The following is a 25,217-nucleotide window of genomic DNA, read 5'->3' on the forward strand; positions in this document are numbered from 1 at the left end:
ACTGTCAGTCCTAAAAATAACTGAGTGAAAGACAGGCAGCCCGTCCCAATGACTTGGCAAAAGCCTTTCGCCATGCTGCCTACTCCATGTTGATCTAACCAGCTGCTCAGCTACAAACAGCTTTCTTACTGGAAGGATGAGCCATTATTTCCATTCTCTTCTTCTGTGGTGAGTTTTTCTTTTGTCGGTTCTTTACTTAATTTCACAGTATTTGATGACAGGAAATGTAATTTAATGTTGGCTTTGGAGGAGATTCGAGTCATACTATTACAGCATATCGTACTAATCATGAGCCAAAAGCACTTTGTAGTCCTTGTAACAACACAGTGATGCCACATTTAAAAGACAAGGGACTTTTTATAAGACGTGTTTTATGTTTTTGCTGTTTAATAAGGGAAACCACATGAGCAAGGTCACTGAGAAGAAAGTGTTTTCTAACTAAGTTCAAAACTTAAAGACCTTTCCCCTTTTTTTCTAGGCTTTTTTGTTTGTGCCATAGTAAAAAGTACATGTTATTTTACTATATATTGTAATTTCAAAGAAAATAGTATAAACCATTTTTTGGAAGTAGTAAATTATGTCACTCCACAAATAGTCTTCTACTTCACACCATACTTTTTCCTGAGTTCCAGCATCTCAGTATGAGGCAGGTAAATCAAATATGTCTTTCAAATAATATATACTTTTTATCAGGAAAACTTTGGAATAAGATTATTGATGTTCTCCTGTCAATAAACATTATTTTAAGTTTTTGGAATAATATCTCCTGCGTATTTATAAATTTTTCTACACTTGCAGGTAAACTCTGGACCTGATTTTTGACCATCCCTGCTGTGAGAAGATTTGACCTACATTTTGAACTTGAGTCGACCATGGTGCGTAATGTGGATGACCTGGACTTCTGCCTGTCCTCCCATTCCCAGAGCATCCTGGAGGGCTTGCGTTCACTGTGCTCTCATCCCAAACTGGTTGATGTAACCTTGACTGCAGGTGGCCGGGACTTCCCCTGTCACCGTGGCGTGCTGGCGCTCTGCAGCATGTACTTCCGCAGCATGTTCTCTGGCGATTTCGTGGAGAGCATAGCTGCACGTGTGGAGCTTCATGATGTTGATCCTGATATCCTCAGCGTCTTGCTGGACTTTGCCTACACAGGCAAGCTAACCATCAACCAGAGCAATGTGGAGGGGTTGATCTGCACCTCCAGCCAGTTGCAGTTCCAGACAGTGAGAGCCGTTTGCAGCCGATACCTCCAGCATCAGATCGATGCAACCAACTGCCTGGGAATTCTGGAGTTTGGGGAGATCCACGGCTGTCCTGAGGTGGTGGCCAAAGCCTGGGCCTTCCTCTTGGAGAACTTTGAGGCTGTACAACAAGGTGAGGAGTTTCTACTATTGGGTAAAGACAGGCTGGTTGCCTGCCTGTCCAATGAGGGACTACAAATCCGGTCAGAATGCACCCGTGTGGAGGCCATCCTGAAATGGGTTAGTCACCACAAGGAATCTCGGCTCTGCCACCTCCCCGAACTCCTCGCCTTGTCCCGTCTCTCTCTACTCAGCCTGGACTACCTGGCTAATACCCTGCTGAAGGACAGTCTGGTTCAGGCCTCTCCCAGCTGCAGAGAGGCTGTGGAAAAAATTCACAGAGAGGTAAGCAAGTTTCTCCTCCCTTTCTCTCTTATCTTTGTTTGATCATTGTCTGTAGATTTCCAAATACAATCACCACTTTTACTTTTCTAGAAAATGAATTTGGCACCAGAATATTTGGACAGAGTCAGCTCTCAGAGTCCACAACCAAACCTGCAAGAGGTGCTGTTTGTAATGGGAGGTCGTTCATTGGATGACTCAGATGATGAAGATGACTCAGATGAAGATGAGGACCGAGACCCAAGACTGCAAAGACTGCTGCCCAGGAACTGTGCCTTCTACAATGCCAAGACTAGTAAAAATATTCTTTCCCCTATATCAGAATTTCAAGTTTGTTTTAAGTTCACAATCCATTTTACAAGAGAAATTTGTTGGGAAACGCCTGTCTGATTCCTCGAAACAGTTTGGCAGATGTGTTGTAGGTCATTAAATTTAGTGCTGACAGAAAAACGGCTCTGCAGGAATGTGGTTTGGATGTGACAAAACTGGATCATCTTCTCAGTTCCTGAAATGAGCATTTTATTGTGCTGGAAGGTAGCTTCCTTGTCCATGTTTATTACATCAAACGCTAAGGAAAAGATTGATGTGTTTCATTCTAAGATTTCTGCTTTTATGTTGATGCACAACATCTCTGCCCACAATGTTGAAGGGTTGACATAACTCTAATTGGATGGAGGTTATTAGTGCATCATTGTCTAATTTCTCTGGTATACATTTGTCATCTGCTTACTGTATTTGTGAGAACTGTCATTTAGTTTCCCTCACTCTCTGAATGATGCTCAAGCGTTAACTCTTTTCTTTTTCTCTGCAGAACAGTGGCATGAGCTCCCTAATTTCCCCAACCCTAACAAATGGGGTTTCTCCATGGTCTCCCTGAACAATGATGTGTATGTCACAGGTGGGTCAGGTGTGAGCAAATCTTTAAAACACAGAAACCTTTCTGGCAAACAACAAAGAAGTAATGATAAATGGTTTTGAGCAGAACTCACTAGTTTCTCATGAGGAATGCAAAACATTGTCAGACTTTTGACAAAGTGCTCTTCTCTGTTTGACAGGGGGCTCGCGAGGTTCGAATACCAACACCTGGTCGACCACAGAGACCTGGAAGTACATCACAAGAGAGGGGAGGTGGGTTACTGTGGCACCCATGCTCCGGCCTCGAACAAACCACACATCGGCAACGCTCAATGGGGAAATTTACGTCATCGGAGGTAAGAAAATAAATACAGTCATGCATGTGGTGCCTTAAACCTGCAGTGCACTGGGAAACTTTGATAAACTCCAGTAGCTCATCTGCTCTTAATGGCTCTCCTCTGCAGTGGTAGTTTGTAAGAATTTGCTTGTATTTCTTCTTTGCGGATGAACAGCCTCAAATATAGGCATGTTCTAAAAACAGGTCAACATTTTACATATGTGTTTGCACTGCAGCCTCCCGTAACTTTGTGTTTATATTTATGAAAACATGATTCAAATTTATCTCTCACTCTGCTCACATTTTCCCTCTTTAGGTACAACACTGGACCAAGTTGAGGTTGAACATTATGACCCTTACAGCGACACCTGGGCCTTGACGTGCCCTGCTTTAAAATATGTGACTAACTTCACCGCCACAGCGTGTCATGGGAAACTCTATGTGATTGGCTCGTGTGCTGTGAAGTATAATGCTTTGACAATGCAGTGCTACAACCCTGTCATTGGTAAGGATGCTCGAAGCACCATATTATTGGGAGATTTGCAACAGTAAATAATAAAAGAACAAAGCATTTGCAAAATACATCACATGATTGTTCTACTTCATGTAGTCCTTTTGGTGGATTCATTTGTAGTTCCAGATACAGTGTTCTGTTAAGAAGATTTCCTCAGTAGTTACTAGATATTGTTCCCGTGTCAGAGGAACCATATTTCCTAATTTCTTACTTTTTAAAAAACTTATTATTAACAGTATTTTAACCACATATCTGTCACTTCCTGTATACTGTATGTGAGCATAAATTCAACATGGACATTTGTCTTCTCTTTATTCTGCTAAATCGTATGGGTTTATATGTTTTTTTTTTTTTTTTTTTTTTTTTTTTCCCCAGATAGTTGGTTCAGCATATGTTCACCCTTCATCCCTAAGTACTTGTCCTCTCCCTGTTCTGTCTGTGTGGATGGAATTATATATCTGGTTGCTGACAACACAAAGAAAGTCTATTCCTATGATCCAGAGGCAAACATGTGGCAGAAGGTGGGTTTGGACAGCAACTGAAATAATGCGCTCAATTAAATTATGCTAATTTAGCAAGAATATAAATAGAATATAAAGAGAATCAGTTTTATACTTTTGTCAGTTCACATTTAGTTATGACATTTTCCTCTCATCAGGTCCAGCTTCTCCACATGCTCCATGAGAATGGTGGCCTGGTAACGCTGGATGGGAAGTTGTTTGTCACTGGAGGCCATTGGAAAGGTATGGAGGGCGACTATGGGGTGGAAGTGGAAGTTTACAACCGAGCATCCAACACCTGGGAGGTGGAGTGCTACCTGCCAAGACTCTGGTTCTACAGCGGGGTCTGCACCATCTTTCTAGACCCATCGCAGTGGCCTGAGCTTTTCCCCATAGATTCAACATAACAGCCTCCTGTCCTGACGGGACTAACATCAGGGTCACAGAGTTCACAGAGACATGTTCCTATCAAATCTATGTTACACAATGCAAATGGAATGTTTATCCAAGGATGTCATTGTGCCCTAGAATAGTGTGTTACGTGATCCTCAGGTATCCTGGGTTGTTTTTAGGGCTGGCTTGGCTGCTTAGCTGGTATTTATTTATACTTTGTATCATGTGTTTGAGATTTGAATTCCTTTTTGTGTTATTGAATGGTGCTTGTGAATCATTAAATCTTTGTAGAAACACTTTGTGGGATAGTGTGTTTCTTCTTCTTCATTATTACTATTATTTTTTTATTGTTGTCGTTTTGGTTTTTGGTCAACCAGATGTAAATCCTCTTTGGGAGAACAGAGTTCACTTTGCCTTCAGTGTTTTGATCATTAACCCATCGGAATCCAGTGGCTTGGCTCGTGGCGTCTGCCGTGCCATGGAAACACCCAAGCCAGCATTCTGTTTCTATGGCAAAGGCCCGGAAGCGTGTAGTCACCTTGGCAACTTAAAGTGGGATTAGAGAGGTCCTGCTTGCTTGCAGTAGGTCCTAAAGTTTTTTGGCAAAAGTTTTGTCAGCGGTTTTGTTTTAACTCAAACGCCTTGTCTTTATGCAGGTACCAATTTAGTAGTATCTTCATTTCTTAATACTTAATATTATGCTAAGTTTGCGTTCGGCATTTGACAGCTTTCTGTTTCAAGTTTTATTTGCCTACAGCAGGTTAACGTTTGCGCAGTGTTTCTGTCTCGTCAAACGAAGCGAAGAGGTTTAACATTAAAGTTGGGGTCGTTTTGCAATGAGTTCTCCACGGGAGCAAGGTGCACACTCACCTAGACTGGAGGCTGTGATTCAGGTTGGTAATATAACAGCTGTGTTCCACTCGTTCTGTCATGTTTTTTTTAACAGGCTTTTTTTAACGGAGGAAATGCAGACGTTTAGTGTCCTGTTGTACTTTGTGAAGGAAATAGAATAAATGTAGTTACTTCGTTTTCACCATTGGTGAAAGGGAAACCTTCAGCTAGAAATCATAACTTGAGATGACTCCAGCTCGCCTCATTGACTTCAATACAGTGAGTGATCAGTTGAACAAATTACCCAAACTGACGAGTTAGGTTTTTGGTTTATTTTGTTCTCCAGTGGTGGAAAGTAACGAAGTACAATTACCCCAGCTATGTACTTAAGTAAATTTCATAAGTAAATAACTTAAGTAAATTGGTATAGATGAAAATGTCCCAAACTACACACAGTGGTTTGGGACATTTAAATAATTAAATGCCACCTCCAAAGTAATGAATCAGTGATTTCAATACAGTAGGATAACGTGATAAATAAACCTCCAGATTTATATATTATTTAACAAGAATGATTACTTTTGGCTTTTGCTTATAATTTTATTATTTTTATTTTCACTTGGTATTACTACTTTTACTTACCTAAAACTTCATCCACTGTTGTTCTCATAGTCTAACTTTAATGAGATGGGCCTTTATGCTCAGCTAAGTGATGTGTCAGGGTGATTGGTGTGATTGTAGAAGTTGGAGGAGTCCCTCCTTCACTCTGATGGCAGCTCAGGAGAGAGGACTCTGGCACTTCGAGGTGATGGACAGGAGCCTGGTGTCACGCCTACGCCTGTGTCCACCCGTATCCGCCAGATCATCACCCGCAACCTGGCTGAGCAGTCAGCCGGTAGGGCAGAGAGCTTTAATTGAAACGCACAAACAAAAGCTATGAACACATCCAGTACAGACAATAAATCTGCCTTGCTAGATATCGTTATCATTTTACCCCATGTGGTAAGATTGACACCTCTGTATGCATGATCTGCTTCCTTATCTCAGGTGAGAGCTCTGAGGTCAGTGAGCTGGAGGAGAGCAGGGCCCTGAGGGAGCAGCTGTCTCCTAGCCAGATGGACCGTGACCAGCCACTAGCCAAACAGGCCAGTCTCACAGACAGGGTAGGAGTCAAGCCTACGCTGTGGAACATTATTCAAATTTTTAACATTTGTTGTACCCATGCCACTCTAGTACAGTTTACTCTGTAAGGGATGTCACCAAAAATGACATAACACATCAGATGGAATACACTGGTGGTATCATCTAGGTAAGATACAGATCATCTTCTAATTCTTAATTTAAACAGCAATACACAGATAATGTAGTCTTTTCAGGAACATGTCTCTTTTCACAGAATGTGTTTCCCAGAGACATTTTTCCTGTCAGATGGTAATGCAGGTCTTACAGGAGTTAGGGTATGTAATACTGTAGATGATACATTTGTGCAGTTTTGGTTGGAGATGAGATCAAGAAGGTCAGCCACACTAGAGCATTGACTGCAAAAAGCTGCATGCTTTTGAAGTGGAATATGGTTACAGTAAACATCAGTGTCGCACTGCTCTTTCCAGCAGGGAAAGCCTTTTGGAGCTGAACAAACAAACATTGTGGGAAGGTTGAAACAGCTTTGCATGTACTGTAGTGAAAACTGAGGGAGAGAGGGGCAGAATTTATAGACTCCTGAATGAATTAATGTAACTTGGCACAAGCAATATGTCGTACATTTTTCTTTAGTTAGTGGCTATGGAACTATAGTTTATACATTAAGGTAAGTACTGTATAGGGATCCATTGTGTGAGTGTGTGTGGCTACACCAGCATGTGCTTGTGTGTATGTGTTTGTAAGTGTAAATAAGAGAGGGGAGGGTGGTTTCATGAAGGGTTTCCTTGTGGTCTGTTCAGGTAGACTCAGACCCCCTGTGCTCACGAGAACCGGCGTCTCCCTTCATAGCCCCCCCATGGCTACCCCCTCCATGTAGCGGCTGCTGTTTTGGGGGAAAATTGTGAAGGTCACTGGCCTCGTCCCTTGAGACTGTCGAAGAAAAAGCTCATTTTTCATGGTGCACAAAGCAGCCATTTGTGATAACACTGCGCTCATTCTGCTGCTTAAATCTAATGAACTCCCACTGTTTGTCTTACTTTTGGAACTTATTTTAAAACCAAAACTATAAATATAACTTAATTAGCTCAGCAGATATATATAGCATATTTATTTTGTTGATATTTTTAGATGTGTGAAAAGTCACAGAACAGAAAAAGCGTAAGTAAATGTTGCTGGTATTTGATGCTCATACCACTAAGTGGCAATTTAAGGGGGGGCAGGATTAGCACAAGACCAATTTATTCTTTCATTTTTTTCATGATCAGAGAAATCATAACTGTTAAAGCAGCTGAATGCTTTATCCGGTCTCACAAGTCAAAGGGTTCATTACTCCTGTTGTGACTCGTCTGTTCCAGTGAAAACTCCATGCTATTTTTTGTTTGGCAGCTTTGCTGTAATGTGATGTTAATGCGATGTGCTAAGCCATGCCTTAGAAACAAATGACTATGGCATTTGAATGAAGCTACCATTTAGGCCAGCAGTCTTATGTGCATTTTGCTTTCTCTCTCAACATTTGCTGTCAAAGGGATCATATCACTGAATATATGTCATATACAGTATGATTTTGAGACCCATATCAGTGACAGCTGCTCATAAGAAAGCAGACACACAGTATATTCACCATCAAATCTCAGCAGTGGGTTTGGGCAATATAGTCATTCATTGGCTTTAGGTGGTATCATACAATAATGATGACATGAAATTAATGATTACAAGCAAATTGTCAGTAAAGTTAATTTCTTATTTAGTTTTTGTTGTCAGACAGTTGTTTGATGGAATGCATAGCTGTTTGTTACAACAAACACAAATAGATAAAATAATAGAACAGAAAAAATAAATAAGAGAATGTTATTGATCAGTCATATTGCCCAGAACGGCTCTATTTGCATCCACTTCATTTTCAGGCTTGAAATAATAACATCTTCTTATTGTACATTTTATTGAAAAGCCGCTTTTGAGAAGTGTTGTTAGTCCATAAGATGATGTGAGAAACCTTTTAAGTCAGCATTTGTCCCAGTTGCCCACATCGTGAACTTATTTCTCTGGATAATTTACATAGAGTAGTGCAATCGAAATTTGTTTTGATAGTTTGCACATTGCTCAAAGTTAAGAATTAAAGGCCAGCTGCAGTGTAGCATCCCTTAAGCAGTTTTTGGTTGCATGTGTTGCTGAAAAGCTCTCAGTATGGTGGGGACCAGGAATCACCCTGCTCATACAGTAACAGCCATCTACAGTCCCAGTTCACAGCTGGAGTATGCCCTCCTGTCAGTTCCAGGGGCCAAACTACCAGCCCCCATAACTACTTTCAGGCCTACTCACTCCTCACCTTTTGTGATCAGGCTGATGCAGTTTGACCACCAGGTATTTTTCACTCCAGTTTATCAAGTACACTATGCACTGAGCCAAAGACAAAGAAAGTTTAAAGTCAGCAGCAGGAAGCTCTTAATCACTCTGTAGGCTTTAATCTCTCTTTCTACATTACTTTATATTTGTTGCTTAGTAATTTTCCAGCAGATTCAGTGGCAGTCCAGTCTCTGCTGGTTGCCAGGCAACTGCACAGCAATGACAAGACTCTAATCACTCCTTCCTGCCAAGAAATAGTCCCACACATAACCACTGTGTCTTTTGTCGACATTTACACTTGTCAATTTTACACTGCAGTTTTTGCATGGATTAAACAAACATGATCTAATGTGTTAATTTGTGAGCTTTATAGGTGGTTAGCTGAGTTTTTTTTACTCCTAGACAGTGTTAGGCTAGCTGTTTCCCCTGATTCCAGTCTATGTGCTTTGGTAGCTTCATATTTGCTGTACAGCCTCTTGGCAATTAAGTGAATAATAATTTTCTAAAATGTCAAACTCCTTCAAAGTACATTTTTCAGTTTAGAAAAAGTTTTCCCCCTTTGACTGATACTACATATGATGGCTAACTATCAAAGGTCTCTCAGAAATCCAATGTTCATAGTGTCAGAATGTCAGCTGAAGGTGGTCCACCACAGACTGTGTGACAGTTAAGAAGCATATATAGTTATCCTAATTTGCCATTTTTCTCCAGCTTTCCTTGAGTTTCTCTGACCCCACAGACGACCATTAACGCAATACTGGTGAAGTCACACCTGGACTCTGAAAGCCTTCTTCTGTGTCTCTGTTGAGTCACTTAGTGTGATCCCTGGTGACCCCACAAAATTGCACCTGAACCTGGATAAACCTTTGACCCAGTTTGTGAGTTGGATGGCCTCGGGAGGTTGGAGAACATGTTGGGTTGAATTCTGAACTCTCTGTGTTGCTTTTGGAGTCCTGCCAGTGTGCATTTTCTCAGACATAGAGATCCATACTCTACTGCCTGAACACCAAGTGACTGCCTGCACAATACTGCAGTGTGGCAGTCAGTTGGATAAAGATAAACTCTTGCTGAATGATTTCTGACACCAACTGCCATTTGCCAGTGCCCTCTGAAATCTTGAATCCCCTGGGTCTTTGCATAAGAACCCTGTCAAACATAGTTGGAGCAGATAAAGTCTGTTTTTAGGGATTGTGTTACTGTCCCCTTTTACCCTGCTACCCCCCTCTGTTTCAAGTTTGTTTTTCCTGCTGGCACAAACCCATTCATTTAGGCTGCAGTTTGAATGGAACACTGCCAAAAAGTCTGACTCCTTCAACTATCATGAAATTGTAAAAATTAATTGCCTTCCCCAGAGAAAATATGCTTAAAAGGCCATCTCAGTACAGAATTTTTGATGAAAGTATTCCATTAAACCCTTTCCACATTTGGCATTAGACTACTCATGTTACCTGACTTTAAAGTCAAACATTAAGCACACTTTTCAGCTTTTTTCAGATGTCAAGAGAGTCTAATCAAATGTGAAGTCTTGAACTGACTGAGTGGGTGTGTGTGTGTGTGTAAGTCTTGTACAGCATTGTCCTTGCCGGGGGGCACTTGTGTTAAGTGGTGCAAGGCCAGACACATGCTTGTGGGTACATAGCATGTATTATTAGTTTGGCTGTATTTACACAGATCACTTGTATCCCTGTGTGCCATCACAGCAGCTGTTCCCATAACCAAAAATGTTCACTCCATGGTAACACACGCACAGCAGCTCCCCCTCCTCACTTCCATTCCCCCTGTTTGTTATCCCACATTGTGTAATTACGGTCAGTGATGATACATAAACAGCTTTCACAATCAGCTGGGGCTCTTTCACAGAGTCAGCACTCAGGGGGTAATGTGAGGGGAAGGGGGAATGGGTATGTTGTTGATGTAGGATAGTAAGTTTTTTGGGCAGCTTGGGGGCGATGGACATCCGCTCCAGCTGTGTTTAGGAATCTGACAGATAGTGCACTCCATTAATTCCCTTTATTAAGCCTCTGGGCCCAGGCCAAGCCAGGGAAAACGATTGCAGCTGTAACCCTTCACATGCTGGCTGGACTGTGCACTCATGGCCAGATGTCGCCCTGGGTGAGTCAGAGATAGAGGGAAAGCGGACTGAGGATGTGGTCGAGTTGCTGGATATGCCTGGAAATGTATTACTGTATAGATAAACAGGTATGGATAAACAGTGCTGGTATAATATTGTAGAAGAGGAGATTCCAAATTCCAAGACATGTCAAAAAACGCAGTTGAATGATTAGATAAACTGGTGTTATCAGATCTCCAAATGTTGTGACATTTGGTCAGTGAAAGAATATTGTAATCATAACTTGGTAACTGAAATGGATTGGATTTTGATCTACCACATGAGCAAGGCAGCAACTTTTGGCCCAAACACCAAAGCCTTCACAAGGGCCTTGAAAATGATTCTCTTGTTGCTTGTTGGCAGATGAATCAAAGCAAGATTATCCCTTGATGTTGTTTGAAATATTTATCAAAAGAGACAATACAAGGAGTGGCACAAATCATAAATATCAAGAAATATAAAAAGCTAATTCAAAGCACATTTTAAGAGGCTGAAAAGTCTTTTACTTTGGAAACATAAGCAGGGCTCACGAAACAGATACTTGGGATTGAAAAAATAAAAGGAACCATAGCACCCATATGGAGGCATAAAACATACCATGACAAAAAGGCTGTTTTTGTATAAATTGCATCTTGAACATTATTGCAAAATGGCAGTAGATTACCTCAAAGAGTCAGGCGACACTGGGATTGGGCTCGGCCCACTTTAAAGGGCCACAAAGCCTGCTCAAGAGTGATTGTACTGTGAGGCAGATCATAAATAGCAAGGGTGTTCAGTGAGCACACTTCTGGGCCCCTAGTAAGGCCTGTAAGCCCCTGAGTTAGGACAGATGGAGGACTGGGATTACTCGCTTCTCTCTTTTGCCTTTTTACAGTCACCACTGGATGGGTGTGTTGTGAAGACCAATGAGTTCAAGCTCACTTGGAGATGAGGGTGATGCGATTTAATGATGCAAGCAGCACGAGGGAGTAGATGGTAGTGGAGGAGAGTTTAGTGAAGGTGGGGGTCCCCACAGCAGACTGTTACAGCGTCCTCTTGGGAGCTTCCTGCATGGAGCGTGGCTAATCCAGAGCAGCCCCTGGCCTCCTGCTTTACAGCTGACTGGGGAGAAACAATAAAAAAGCGTCCTCTCTGTAGAGTGTGGAAGAGGGGCGAGGCGCTGGCAAGAAGCCCACACACTACAGCTATGTATGTATAAAAAGTGCAAACAACCCTCCTCATCAGGGCAGAGCAGGGACCTTTAGGAGTTGCCAGGGACACCTAGCCACTGAACGCACAGCAAGGTGGCGAAGGTGTAGTCTACAGCAGTGACAGTTGTTGAAAGAACTGAAATCACATCCTGCATCTGTGAAACACTACCAAACAATGTATATCAGAAATTGTCCTTAGAGAAAGAAATCTATAAGATTTGTGTAATTTGCATGACCCTCCAGCTTCTTGCAATGTAGATTTTCCAGTTATATCTTTCACTTTAGGAATATCCCACAGAGTTCAGAAGATACATAAAGTCAAGTTAAAAATTAGGAAAGTAATAACTCTGTTCCAGACTAGAGGTTGTGATATGGTATTGGCCTTGATGTAGGTTTGCAGTTTGTAGCCCCAGAAGCCTAAGTTTCACTGTGTGTATCATTTTTAATCAACTGCAAATTTGTCTGAGAATATGTACTATTAAGGTTGCCCTCTGGAGTTTTCTTGCAAACAAACAAAGTTTTGTTTACACTCATTATTACACACCAAATCGCATTGCGTGTATCCTTGAGGGCTGACAAAACATGCTGAATGAATTTCCTTTCCTCATGAACCATTTGCAAAGCCATTTTTAAAATGTTTTAAATCCTGCATTGTTTACATGCTTGTTAACTAGCTAGTAGTCTTCCACATTGCTGCTGATGGCACATCTGTGCTATGCCTCTCTGTCTGTTGATGGTGGCACCTGCTGATCACAGTAGTAGCGGGAAACCAGCAGCAGAACTGTGTATTGTGTGGGCCATGTGCATGTGCATTGTACAATCAAAGCAGGAACCTACCCATGAACATTTTACTCCATAGCGCTACTTGTGGTCAAAAACCCTACTGAGTACCTTTAAAGTACAATATCATCCGAAACATCATCTGAATCCTGCATTATTATATAATCAAAGAATTATTTTAATGTGTTCATTATTGAAGTATTAAAGGTGCATTTTTGCAGATGGGTAATAATAGTGAATGGTCTGCTGCAGCCCATGACTCATTTTGCACAAGTGCCCCTTGGTAGATTTTGACAATAGTGCTTCCACTTGGGCAGAGTCTTGTCAGTGGCAAATATGTGTAAATTATTAATTTACAATAAACTTTGTGTGCTATAGCCCTGTATTCAAGGTGTATTTATAAGGTACATGCTTGTTAGCAAGTCAGTGTTATTGCTATAGTTGTGCCAAAATACTTGAAAAGATGCATAATCACTAATGCTCCACACACAGCTGTTTCCAGGAGTCCCTTTAAACACAGCTGCTGCAGTTCTGTGTTTCAAACACTCCGCCCATGTTGTTCCTCCCTTCTCAGTCTCTAAAGCTGTCACCTCAACAACGGGCAGTAAAAGAAGCTTTTGTGCTCTCCAGGTCCTCGGAGAAAAACACCAAAAGCACAGCGCCAAGTACATGATGGCCGTTAGTGTAGTTTGTAGTATAAAATTCTGAAAAGGGCATTTGGAAATGTGTTAATAATGGTGGCAAAGTGGCTGGGTCCAGTGTTGAACAGTGAGACTATTGTCTTGGCTCTCTTGGAGCCTGCTGGAGAGATTAAGCACCCAGAGAAGAGATGAGGTACAGAGGAGAGGAGGGAGGGAGTGGGTCGCAGGGTTGATTTGAAGGGCTTGGATGGTGGTTTGGAGTGTGTTGCAGGGGAGGGGGCTCTCTTCCTCTCTTTTAAAATGAGAAGTCGGCAAGGGCAGCTGGAGGCACGCAGTGTGTTGTAGTGCTCAAGGGCCATGTGGTTTGTATTAGTGAGGACAGGGTGTCTGGCACCAGGATAGAGAGTGGGTGGTGCAGAGGGAGTTTAGGTTGTGTGAGGTTGAGAGGTTACAGGACATTTGGATTTCAGATATGGGAGAGGATATGAGATTCCACAATGAGAAAGACCAGTGCATTTGTATATCTTTGTTTCTCGATGCATTTGACAGATGCATTGCACACACACAGCCAAACAAGCATTAACACTAAAATACAAACACACTGTACTTGAACATTCCATAGACTAACATTAATGTTGTAACACCTCAGCCCATCTTTAAACCTAGCCACTACTTGTACAACCCTCATGCTTAATTAAAACTGTAGGTCTCTAAATTTGTCTAGTCAGTCAAAATGTTTACCAGTGTTCTTGTGAGGAAAAGTGAAAATTTTATCTCATCAGTATTGATATCATTGAATCAGGTGATGATAGTAATAACCAAACATGAGATGTTCTTTTTGGTATGAACATGCATTCATAGAATACACTGAGCAAAACTCCCATGTATTAACTCAAGCACCACCTGCAGTGGACTGTTGAAAACTGCAAAGTGAATCGTCAGAATGCCAATTCATCTTTTAGCCCATTTATTTATCAATGGGACATCCAGATAAAACAGATGAGTTACCAGTTTTTTAGTGCACCCATATCATGTAATACAATCCATCAAATTGGTGTGCAATAATCCTTGTGAGTGGTGGGATGAATTTAGATAGTTCAACACCTCCCTGACATACTGTCAGTAAAAGAGAATAAGATAAGCTTTGTAAACTAAGGATTTGTCGCAGGGTTGTTGCAATGGATTTTAGACAATAGACTTTAGATAGATTTTAGACTATAAAAAGTATCTAATAAACTGGTGAGACTGGATGTGTACCATCTATCGTAATGTATAATACCTTGTCACATTGTCCAACTTGCTAAAGCTAATTTGTTACCACTCCATCCAGCTCGATCAGATGCTGATGCTGCAGTCAGCAGTAGACTCGGACCATGAGAGTGAATCACAAGGATCCCTGCACCTGCAGAACAAGGAGAGAGCTTACAGACAAAAACTGCAGGTCTACCAGGAGGCCCAGCAGAGACAGGCCCAACTTGTTCAGAAGCTGCAGACCAAGGTGACTAGAAATGAAGTTTACAATTCAGAATGAAAAAGATAAAGTTCCATTGGCGTCACTGTGCACTTTATGTTGGTTTTATACCAGGTTCTTCAGTACAAGAGGAGGTGTGGAGAACTAGAAGAACAAGTGCTTGAGAAGACGTCGGAGTCTGAGAAGATGAGATTGTTGGTATGTCTAGATCATCATCTTCAAGTATGAGTATTGCTTAGATATAAATAATAAGATCTCTAGGGTCCTCTAGAGGTGAGTCTGCTTCCTACACTTAACGTTTTAAACTGACCGATATATCTGATGTTGCCTTACTAGCACAGTTAAAAACTATTTTGGCAGTTTTTCATTTTACTGTATTAGGTTTTTCAGATAGAGGTGTTGTCAAATGGAGAACTTCTTTGCCCTGAAAAAGAAGATCGTTCTACATAGGGTTAGATGATGGATAAAATCAGTCTTTTCACAGGATGATCACAATGTTAGTATGTTACAGTATACGGTTACAAAAATATTAATAACGTTAAAATGTTCAACTTGTTCCATGAAAGCAAATGTTTTTTTTTTCATTATCAGCAATTTAGACATGAGCTCTGTGAACCAATATATCTCCATGTAACAATTTTGATGCAGTTCCATCCTCTATGGCCATTAGTTTGAATCCAGTTGTTTATGCCAGCATCATTTTAACAACCAGTAAATGAATCATGCATAACTGAAAAGTTAAACATGCACTTTCATATTAAGAATAACATTTGCACTTTTATTTGAATATACTTAATTCACCCAAATATTATTCTTGGCTGAGGAGCCCTCAGAGAGAGTTTGGCTTAGCAGATTTACACTGTAATTATGTTGCTTTATAAATATTAGGCAACTAAGCTAACTTACCACTGCTACCATATACTGAAGTGTTATCAGGGTGCCAGTAGTGGTGGTGTGTGTGTGTGTGTGTGTTCAGCTGCAGGCCCACTTGGACTCAGCCCAGCGTCAGCAGCGGACAGAGCAGGATCTGAACATGGCTGTCCAGAATACGTCTGCTCAGCTGGAGGAGGAGCAGAAGAGGTGAGTGATGGGCACCATGCAGAGCAGGTAGCCAGCTTACCCAGCCAACAGAGACACTTGTGCAAAGTCTGTATTCATAAGTAATACATATCAGGGAAGTATTTGAAAAAGTGTAATGTTTGGAATCCAGAAATCAGAAAAGCTGCAGCAGGGAGCTGCTTTTTGGATGCAGACACAGAACAGTAAATTCACAGATAAGCCTGTTAGAAATTTGCTCCTGTTTGTCTGTTTCTTGTTGATTATCAGAAATCAAGTCGAAATATATCTGAGAAATGTGTGGACCAGTGACATTCCCAGCAGTTCCTTGAGCTTTCTTGCTGTTTTTCCGTTCCTCTGCTGCAGGGAGAAAGCAGAACCTGCCCTTGGCAGATAATCTCAGCATTCAATTTGTCAGAGAAAATTAGTGGGGCTATGTTGGCCCTCTTCTCCACAGCATTTTAATGATGCTACCCATTAAATATGGGTCTACCTCTACCACTGAAGCCAGATATTAATTCCCTATGATTTATGCAGTTATGGAACTTTGAAATGATCATGGCAAAAACAGGATCTGATCATTTTTACTGCCTACCAATAGCACTCACTGCTGCTTTACCAAGCTATATCTACTTAAGTACTTGATAATTTAGGTGTAATGTAGAGATGAGTCTACAACCATCACTTACATGGTTTTGCTTACTATTTAGGATTACTGAATCCCTCTTTCCCAGCCTCCCAGTGCCCTTTCAACACAATATCATACCATACATGGAAACATGGGTTAGGCTCAATCTCAGACAGATAAGCAAACTTAGCAATGTGGTGTGGTTTACTGTAAGAGTGTGTGTGTTGAGTGTGAGAATGGTGTAAACATTTCTGTAAATGACTCTACAAGAAGATCTGGTGGAAATTAAATCTAAGTTGACACAGACCCTGTAAAACTGCCACACATGTTCACCCTGTAAGTTTGGTTGGCAAGGGTGGATCTAAAGGCTACAGATGTAAGAGTGATATGCTGGCTATATGAACGATAGAGTTCGGGTGCTGTGGTAGGGTTATAGGAGGATGTCATGACAGGGAAGAAGTGCCAAATGTTCTTCCAGTGTCATAAGACTTGTTTTTTCCAGGTGTGCCAGCCTCAGCCAAGTAAACTCTATGCTGCGGGAACAACTGGAACAGGCAGGCACTGTCAACCAGGGGCTGACAGAAAGCTTGTGGAAGGCCCGTGAGGACGTTGAGTTGTGTGATACCCGTCTGCGGAAAGAGCAAGAGGTGAGAAAAACCACAAAAATGAAGTGCTTGTGTCAAAAAAGCAACAGGGGAAGCTCAAGTTTATTCCTTTCTGCACAGAGATTGTGCAATTAAACTCCTGTTGAGTTCACATGGGGTAGGAATTCCATTCATAGCCAGTTTCGTCAATTCATTTTCATTCCCTGTTCATTTCATTGCTATGATTTTTGAGTTGTTGTTTCCTGTGAAAACATTCCAACTGCTGAGGGGGAGGAAAATTTTGTGCAAACAATCTGGTGTTCGTGCTGTAAATGGGCTACATCTGTTGATTCAGGGAAATCCAATTATTTGTATGTGTGCCAGTGTGAGTCCTGGAGTTCCAGTATTGCATCTGTTTGGTATCACAATAAAATGAGAGGTGCCATCATTTGCTGTAAGCAACCCCTACCACCCACCCTCCAGTCTCTAGTTCCCTTGTTGTCTGCTTCTCTCTACAGACATGTGCCTCCCGGTTGAGTCGTGAACAGGCTCATGTCAGAGCACTGTGGCGCCAGGCCTCCTCCCTGCGGAGCACTTTCACCCAGCTAAGGACTTTCACTGACAGGTGAGTGTGGCACGCTGCCAGAATCCCTCCAGGAACCCAGGATTCCACAAGAACCCCCACCTCTTTTGTGTCTCACACTCACGACTGCAACCACAATCCATTTCTCTCAGCCAAGGATCAAAGTGGAACAGGTCAACAGGGTTGCCAGTCCCCCTGCTCATTGTTTCCTCACTAGGGGGACAGATGGCTTAAGGTGTCTCTGCTCGCTGTTAAAATCATCCATCAGGACAAAGCTTGAGCCCTAAAAGACATGGCCTCTATCATGTTGAACTGCTGTGAACAGTGCTGAAGAGTAATTTGCTTTAATAATGATTGCTCAGCTCATAGACAGCTGTGATCATGTCAAAGGCTGAATTGTAACTTAAACTGAAGACACTTCAAAGTGAGTCTTGATCCAGGAGCTTAATCACCACAGACATTCATCCTTTTCAAATACAAACAGACTGTTTTTTAATTTGATTTAATGGCTCACAACTGTATGTCTGAAAACAAGGTGATTCCTTACCCCTACAGACCTTTCATAGGTTACGACACTTTCTGCAAACCTGAATGCACATTAATCTTTTCAACAGGACTCTGTCTAATATGCGTGGGGAGTGTGATGCTGCCAGTCGGCAGCTGCATGTTGCTTGCATGAGCTTAGAGGCCAGAGTAACACAGGAGAGCACCTCTAGTGGTGTGGAGATGTCAGAACTGGAGAGGCAATTGAAGGACAAGCTGAAAGAGGCCATGCAGCTTCAGGGTCGTTGGGATGCCGAGAAAGTTGAACTTAACTCCAGGTAAAGTAATCTCTGGATCTGTCTGTCTACTGTTTATATTGTACAGTTCTTATTTATTTCTTTTTAAATACTTATTTCTTTTTAAATATATAGACATTTAGGTCTACTCTTGTCACAGAGTTTGAGAGTAACGTAATTTCAATTCTCTGTTGTCTTGTACATGCTGCAGAATTGACAATAAAGCTGACTTTGACTTTGACTTTGACTATCTGGGCCTGGCTATCACAAGGCTCCATTTTTTTAAAATACAGGGGATAGCTACCACACTATAAACAGTATGGCAAAATCTTTATGCAACAGTCTAAGTGACCAGCACTGTGAAAAAGAAAAAAACCATCATAGAGTTTCAGGCCATGTGTAGTACAACCATTTGATTAACTGCAAACTTGATGCTCTTCATATGTCTGAATGGAAAGGAAAATTTAATCCTGTAGATGAAACTTCAAAACTTCACATATCTAGGCTTTGATCATTCAATCCTGCATATAAACCTATTTACAGTGATTACTACTCTTGTGCTGATAAAGGAGATTCAAGTCTTTTGTGCCATCTCCTTGTGCACTTCAGTCAGAAGACTGCAGGAATGTCAGTGCCTTTTTATGTAGGATCTAAGCTGCCTTTTGATCTTATCAAAAGTCATTGTTAATCCTATGATTCTCTGCAAAGAACATGATAGTGTTGATGGTCTTGTAGAGGAGGAGTACATGCCAGTCTTCAGTTATCTTCAGTGACTCTGCATGTGTGATTTCACTCTCTGTCCATTTCCTTGCATGTTGGTGTATCTAGAATCCTGGAGTTGTCTGACACTGTGAAGCACCTCCGGAGCCAGAACAGTGAGAAGGATGCGAGCCTCAAGACCATGCAGATCAGTCTGGACAGGATGGTGGGACCACGGGAATCAGGAGTGGGAGATGGCAGATAGACGGGTGGTTAAGGGGGCTATATTGGCTGTAGTCTGGACCTTTGGGTTGATAAACTCCACAACTTCCTTGTCTAGAGGGCTGCAGTCTGGGGAATGTCAGGCTTGCTCTATGTGTGCTGCTTATCTGACCTCAATGGTTTCCTGCTCAGGAGACAAGGAGAACAGAGGATAAAGCAGAGATGAACGTCCTTCACACACAGATCCAAGCCCTCCAAAAGATTTTATGTCATGTTCACCAGGTCAGAAAAAACAAACAAAACACTAAGCTTCTAGAATTCTCTGTGTGTGATCATATAAGAACATAAATCCTTTTCTTTTCCTACTCCAAATTATGTCCAGTTGGTTGGTGGAGAAGGTGACAGTAGTGGCTCTGAAAGTGTGTCCTCTCCTCTCCATGACTGCTCTCCTCTGAGAAACACTACACTGATGGCTGTGCAGAGTGCACTCTCCAAGCACCAGAAACAAACACAGGTGCGGCTAGCCACTAGTCTTCCCCACTCTTTGCTCTAGATGTTTTCAAAAAAACATTTAATCTAAGCATCTTAACCTGTTAACCTATGTGTGCTCTCACATACAAACCACAGGACCTGCGTGGGTGTCTGGATGCTGCCCTGGAGCAAGTGGACACACTGCGTAGTCTCCTGCAGGAGAGGGACACTGAGAGAAGAGAGCTGGAGCAGAAGATCCAGGAAGTGGGGAGGGAAAATAAGGAGGCTAAAAAAGCCTTGGAGGAAAGTCTCAGAGATAGCGGTAGATATTGCCGCTCACTGGAGCTCATCTCCAGGTACATCATGATGATGTAGTTATTATCCTTTTCCTAGATTGTGTCAGGGCTTCAAAGCTGTAGATAAAAAGTAGTTAGTTTAAATAATTTTGCTTAGTTGTGTGTTCTGTTTAATATCTTCTAGACTTTGTTTTGCTATTTGTGAAATTGCCATCAGGACTAAAAGTTGTTTTTGGACAAATTCCAGTGTTGTAATGATTTCCATTATATTGATGATGACAAATATTGTAGTTTGGTTTTATGTTTAATTAAGCACTGTCATTATCAGAACATATTAAAAGTGTTTTGTTGATATTGATAAAATCAAGTGTGATGATAATGCTGATGTTGTTGATCATTGTGCAACACTTGCTCTTAACATACTCTCTCTCTGTCTTTTTCCCTGCCTCTCTCCACCTCTGTGTCTCTAAGTGAGAAGGGCAGCCTGGAGAAGCGGCTGTCAGGGCTGCAGCAGGAGGTGGACTCCCAGCGTGCCGAGCTGGAGGTACTGCGAGGCTCCTCACTGGAGCTCCAGAGACAGCGGGACTTCCTGAGGCAGCAGAGGGAGGATCTGGAGATGCAGCTGGCACGCCAGCGCACAGAGGCCCAAAGAGGGTACAGCATGAACACGGAAGAATGACCGTTACACAAAGCACATCCCGTCACCCATGATTGTTCTCAAGTTCTGTTTGTTTAGAGTTCAGATCAGTAACACATGTCATTCTCCAGATGACATTTGGACGAAAATGTAAATGATTTACATTGCATTACTGCACTCATGCAAGAGGGATTTTTTTCTTCTTCTGGGGGGTTTCTTTTGCCTAAAAAATTTGATTAGCTGAGAATTGGAACAGGACATGCGATACAACAAAAAAGTAACTCCCTCAGTGCTGTGGCCTTTGGCACCAAAATTTATACATCTTTCAAAGTGGAGATGGATTACTGTTAAGAGACTGTTTATACAAATAATCTGTGTGTGTGTGAGACAGTGTGTCATGTATGTGATACATTGTGTGTTTCAGCGATAGGAGTCTGGAGGAGCTTGAGGGGAAACACTCAAATCTACGAAGGGAGCTTGTGACAGTTAAAGAGAATCTGAATCAAATCACACTGCAGAAGGAGGTGCTGGAGGATGATAAGGCCAGCCTCGCTCTGGCTCTCAGCAAGGTAGACTGCTATGTTGTGCATCAGGTAGCCTGATCTGGATTACTGGTTTCTTCCTCAGGTCCTGGTGGTTTAAATCCTTCTTACGTTTATAATGAACTCCACAGATGGAGTCCCAGAGTGCTGCACAGGAGTTAGCCCTCACCAAACTGCAGAATCAAGAGGCTGCCCTAGAAGATTCTCTGGCCAAAATGGCTGCCCTCGGTGAAGGCTTAGCCAAAGACAAGGTGGCACTTAATCGTATTCTGCTACAGGTCAGTAGGCATGCAGTTGCCCTGTAACATTGATGTAAGGCAGAGTCGAACAAATCATAAGCTAAATATTTTGTTTCCCTTCCAGACAGAAAGCGAGAAGGCAGAGCTTGTTGAACGTAGACGGGAAGCCGAAGTGGAACGGGCAGCAGCCAGGGAGGAGACAGCACGAGTGCAGCAAGAGATGATGAATCTGCTCGCTGAGAAACAAGCCCTGGAGAGCTCCCACAGCCTCTTAAAGAATCTTTGCCAGAAGCTAGAAGCAGAGCTGAGCCTGCTGCAAAAAGAGAACGCTCAGGCCCTGGAGCAGCACTCCCAGGTCAGGGACCCCCAGCCATTCACACACTTCAGCCTCCATCTTCCCAGCTCCCACCACCTGGGAGACTTAACGTTATTAATAGCTTTCATCAGGTTCACAGAGCTCATTGTCACATTAAAATGTATTGGAGATATCAACACATCTGCCATGGTTTTTTCTTTCAAATGGGATATGGAGAACAATTTCTGTGTTTTATGAGTAACTTGGGACATAACAAGCAGGGGATCTTCATGAACAAATGTGAACTGGAAAAGATAAATAGATAGCCATATAATATCCGGTGGGGGTTTAGTGAAACAGCCAATAAATTAACACCTAAAGTATTCCCATTCTTCCTTCAGCAGATCCAGATCTCCCTGTTTCGTCCCCTAAAGAATGAAAAGAATCCTCTCCTGTTTTATTATCTGTTCTGAATGTGAAACTGGGATATTTGTGTTGCTCTTAGCTAGAATATAACAAACCTAAACAATCTGACAAATTCCATCCAAACATTTTTAGATAGCTTATCTGTAAAAATAAATCAGCTGTGTATAAAACAAGCCCTGGAGTGGCCTCCACTGCACTGAGCTCATGTGTCATCCCCCTTATTGGGTGCTTTTCACATCCATAACATTAGTGTAATTCATCCACTTTGATATTTACCTAAGGAGGGACTGAAAGACACCATGTGCTAATATTTAGTTAGTGTGAGTTCAATTTCGTTTGGTTCAAAATCAAATTAATATGACTGTTGCTTTTCAAACAGTCTGTTGCAGTGAAATACTAGAGGTTGCAGAGGCTCATACAGACTTAACCATTGTGTGATGGCGTGTCAGTAACTGGCCTTAAAGACACAGCAAACCATTTTGAGACCATATAAATGATAGTAAATATCTCGTTTCAGAACAGAGCTTCATCATTGTTTGATTCAAATCAGAAGAATAGCTTGACAGCTTAATTTTCCACTTACGAGCACCCCTAAAGCTCACTAATTTACACGTTGTATGTACAATACATTGTGTAAAAATGACAAGTTGTGGTTTTACAGGGGGTAATGTGCTGGAAATGTTTCTTGGCAAGGCAAGTGGAGTCTTGTTGTCACAGGGAGGTTGCTAGGCACACAGTGGAGACTCCAGGATGTCACTGGCCAAGCCAAGAAATAGTTCCTGCATGTAACCCCCCCATAAAAACACACCTTGTTGTTTTTACACTTCAGTTTTTGTGTTTTTTAGTAAACAAACTAGATAGAATGTGTTATTTATGGGTTTTTAAGATGCTTACTTACTTTTGGACAGAGCTTTGGTTGGCTGCTTCCCCATGCCTCCAGTCTTTATGCTAAGCTAAGTAGAAGCCTGCTGGCTCTAACTCCATGTTTAGCATACAGACATGAAAGTGGTGTTGATTTTCTCATTTAACGCTTAAAAAGAAAGAAAAAAAAAAAAGAAAGCAAAAAAAAGCATTTTTCCTAAAATGTTAAACTGTTCCTTCACAGTGAAATCTGTTTTACTCTGAGCTTTTAAACCATTTTCAAGATTTAGTTGCTTAGACCACACTGACTTAAATAATCTGGCAAGTCTATCATGTTTCTATTTAAGTGCAGTTTCCATAGTAAACTGCCTGCTGCATCCACTGAATTTATAGAAAGATGAATTCCAACTCAGTACCTCCAGACATTAATCTGTTTTTTGAGTTGAATAAAATGCAGCGAGTTCCACACAAATTGCACATTTGCCCTGTTCATTATTTGTGTTGCTAGATATAGGTCCTGTGGTGTGTCATAGTGATTTAAGCAGTAATTGGGAAAACAATCATAACCCCACAAATCATTTTTGGTTTGCTTCAGGCGTTGCATTTGTTATGACCCTGCAGTTCCTATACACTGTCATGAATCACTTAAAGTTTGTTTAATTTATGCTGTTGACGTTGGGTGGTTCATTCTTAATCCAACACATACATATTCCCAAACATTATGTAGCTAGAAGTTCCTTCGGCTGCTTGTGCTCCTGCTCATGAAAGAGTAGTTTCTGCTATGAAGTATGTATGCTATCTTTTAATGCACATAATGATGTACTATTTAGTTCTTATTATTGGCTGCTTGTATAAATTAATTGCTTGATGACATTTTTTTTATTTGTGTGTGTCCATCTCCAGGTCAACAGGCAGATGCAGACTGTAACAGAGGAGCTGTGTGCGTGCAGGAAGGAGCTTGAGACACAGACCACAGCCCTAAAGAGAGCTACCCATGACAGGGAGGAACTGGCCAAGGACAAGGCTGCTCTAGATGTCAAGCTAAACTCCGCTGACCGAAAAGCCTGCGGTCTCACGCAGGAGCTGGTTGCCCTTAGGTCTGAGTTTATTTGTGCATGCGTGTGTATGTGTGTATTTGTTTGTGTGGTCTGACCTCTGAAATCTTTGGGACCAATTTCAGATTTAAAACCAGTTTTCCCAGTTTGTTTTCTGCCGTTGCAATCAACACAAGTTACAGTCAAATTGTTTCTGACTTCACTGGTCAGGGTTGGGTTTAGGCATGTATCAGTTATGGTTATGGTTAGATTAAGAGTGTATGGAATGAATGTAAGTCAGTCCAGTGTCCTCAAAAGCATTATAAACAACCCAGTGTGTGTGTGTGTATGTGTGTGTGTGTGTGTGTGTGTGTGAGAGAGAGAGAGAGAGAGAGAGACAGAGAGAGTGTTTACGTCACACCAACTCCCAATGTGTACTTAAGGTCATTTTGACTTTTTAAGCAAATTTTACTTTCTAAAGCACGGCCAGTCTTGTGTAACAAGAGTCTTTAAGTAACATGGTTTTATTTGGAAACTATGCTTATGATGGATCATTGGATTTTATGACCTTCTACACCTAGTGGTTCAAAGGTCTTTTTTTTTCTGAGCTCAAACCACTTTACCGCTGTGTTCTAGAGCAGAGAAGGAGTCCCTGGAGACAGCTCTGTTTGAGAGCCAGGAGCTTGCCTCGTCTCTGGAGGCTGAGTACACTAGGATGCAAGGGGAGAAGTGCGGCTTGCTCCTGACTAACGAGGCCTTGACGCGTGAGTAGTCCCCTCCCTCTGAGACCCCACTGTCATCCATGCCAAGCCCCCTGGCCATGAAGCCTTTCCAACAGCCCACTAGAGATCCATATTTCAGCTGTGAGCTCTGCAACAGCTGGGCTGCAGGATCACTGGAGCTGCTTTCTCAGCTGACCAGAGTCCCACCACTCCACACAAACACATGGATCAGATAAGTAGTGTTAAGCTAGCATGTTCCACCTAAAGACATGGATGAGTAACCCCTATAAATAAAACTCCAAATAAAATCTTGCTGATCCTGCATCACCCTCCATGTGTAATAAGTATCTCCATCTATCTATCCATCATCTATTGTGTGAGATTTTGAATTGGGC

At 41.8% G+C, this 25,217-nt stretch overlaps 3 protein-coding genes across 5 annotated transcripts in view; 2 read left to right on the forward strand and 1 right to left on the reverse strand.

The window, feature by feature from the left end:
- The window catches only part of hdlbpa (high density lipoprotein binding protein a), a 239,887-nt gene that overhangs the window by 155,832 nt on the left and 58,838 nt on the right, over positions 1-25,217 (reverse strand). The gene's annotated exons all lie outside the window — the stretch shown is intronic.
- On the forward strand, positions 18-4,538 carry klhl30 (kelch-like family member 30). The gene is made up of 8 exons (XM_018669806.2): positions 18-168; positions 799-1,646; positions 1,737-1,938; positions 2,455-2,541; positions 2,699-2,854; positions 3,152-3,340; positions 3,725-3,870; positions 4,008-4,538. The coding sequence occupies exons 2-8, from the start codon at positions 873-875 to the stop codon at positions 4,254-4,256; spliced, it is 1,803 nt and encodes a 600-aa protein (XP_018525322.1). The 5' UTR covers positions 18-168; positions 799-872; the 3' UTR covers positions 4,257-4,538.
- The window catches only part of crocc2 (ciliary rootlet coiled-coil, rootletin family member 2), a 31,902-nt gene continuing 11,478 nt past the window's right edge, over positions 4,794-25,217 (forward strand). For 2 of the 3 annotated variants that reach the window (XM_051077528.1, XM_051077529.1), the window contains exons 1-19: positions 4,794-5,135; positions 5,815-5,968; positions 6,121-6,236; positions 14,608-14,775; positions 14,863-14,946; positions 15,725-15,828; positions 16,935-17,079; positions 17,535-17,641; positions 18,214-18,420; positions 19,207-19,303; positions 19,492-19,581; positions 19,682-19,813; positions 19,927-20,126; positions 20,538-20,720; positions 21,128-21,272; positions 21,377-21,523; positions 21,609-21,839; positions 23,970-24,163; positions 24,737-24,864. In XM_051077528.1, coding sequence (XP_050933485.1) covers positions 5,079-5,135; positions 5,815-5,968; positions 6,121-6,236; positions 14,608-14,775; positions 14,863-14,946; positions 15,725-15,828; positions 16,935-17,079; positions 17,535-17,641; positions 18,214-18,420; positions 19,207-19,303; positions 19,492-19,581; positions 19,682-19,813; positions 19,927-20,126; positions 20,538-20,720; positions 21,128-21,272; positions 21,377-21,523; positions 21,609-21,839; positions 23,970-24,163; positions 24,737-24,864 — 2,689 coding nt within the window. In that variant the 5' untranslated portion in view covers positions 4,794-5,078. The remainder of the gene's footprint in view (positions 5,136-5,814; positions 5,969-6,120; positions 6,237-14,607; positions 14,776-14,862; positions 14,947-15,724; positions 15,829-16,934; positions 17,080-17,534; positions 17,642-18,213; positions 18,421-19,206; positions 19,304-19,491; positions 19,582-19,681; positions 19,814-19,926; positions 20,127-20,537; positions 20,721-21,127; positions 21,273-21,376; positions 21,524-21,608; positions 21,840-23,969; positions 24,164-24,736; positions 24,865-25,217) is intronic. The other variant, XM_018670009.2, reaches the window with a different exon arrangement.

This window comes from Lates calcarifer, linkage group LG17 (genome assembly GCF_001640805.2).
Source record: "Lates calcarifer isolate ASB-BC8 linkage group LG17, TLL_Latcal_v3, whole genome shotgun sequence".
Taxonomy (NCBI): Eukaryota; Metazoa; Chordata; class Actinopteri; family Centropomidae; genus Lates; species Lates calcarifer.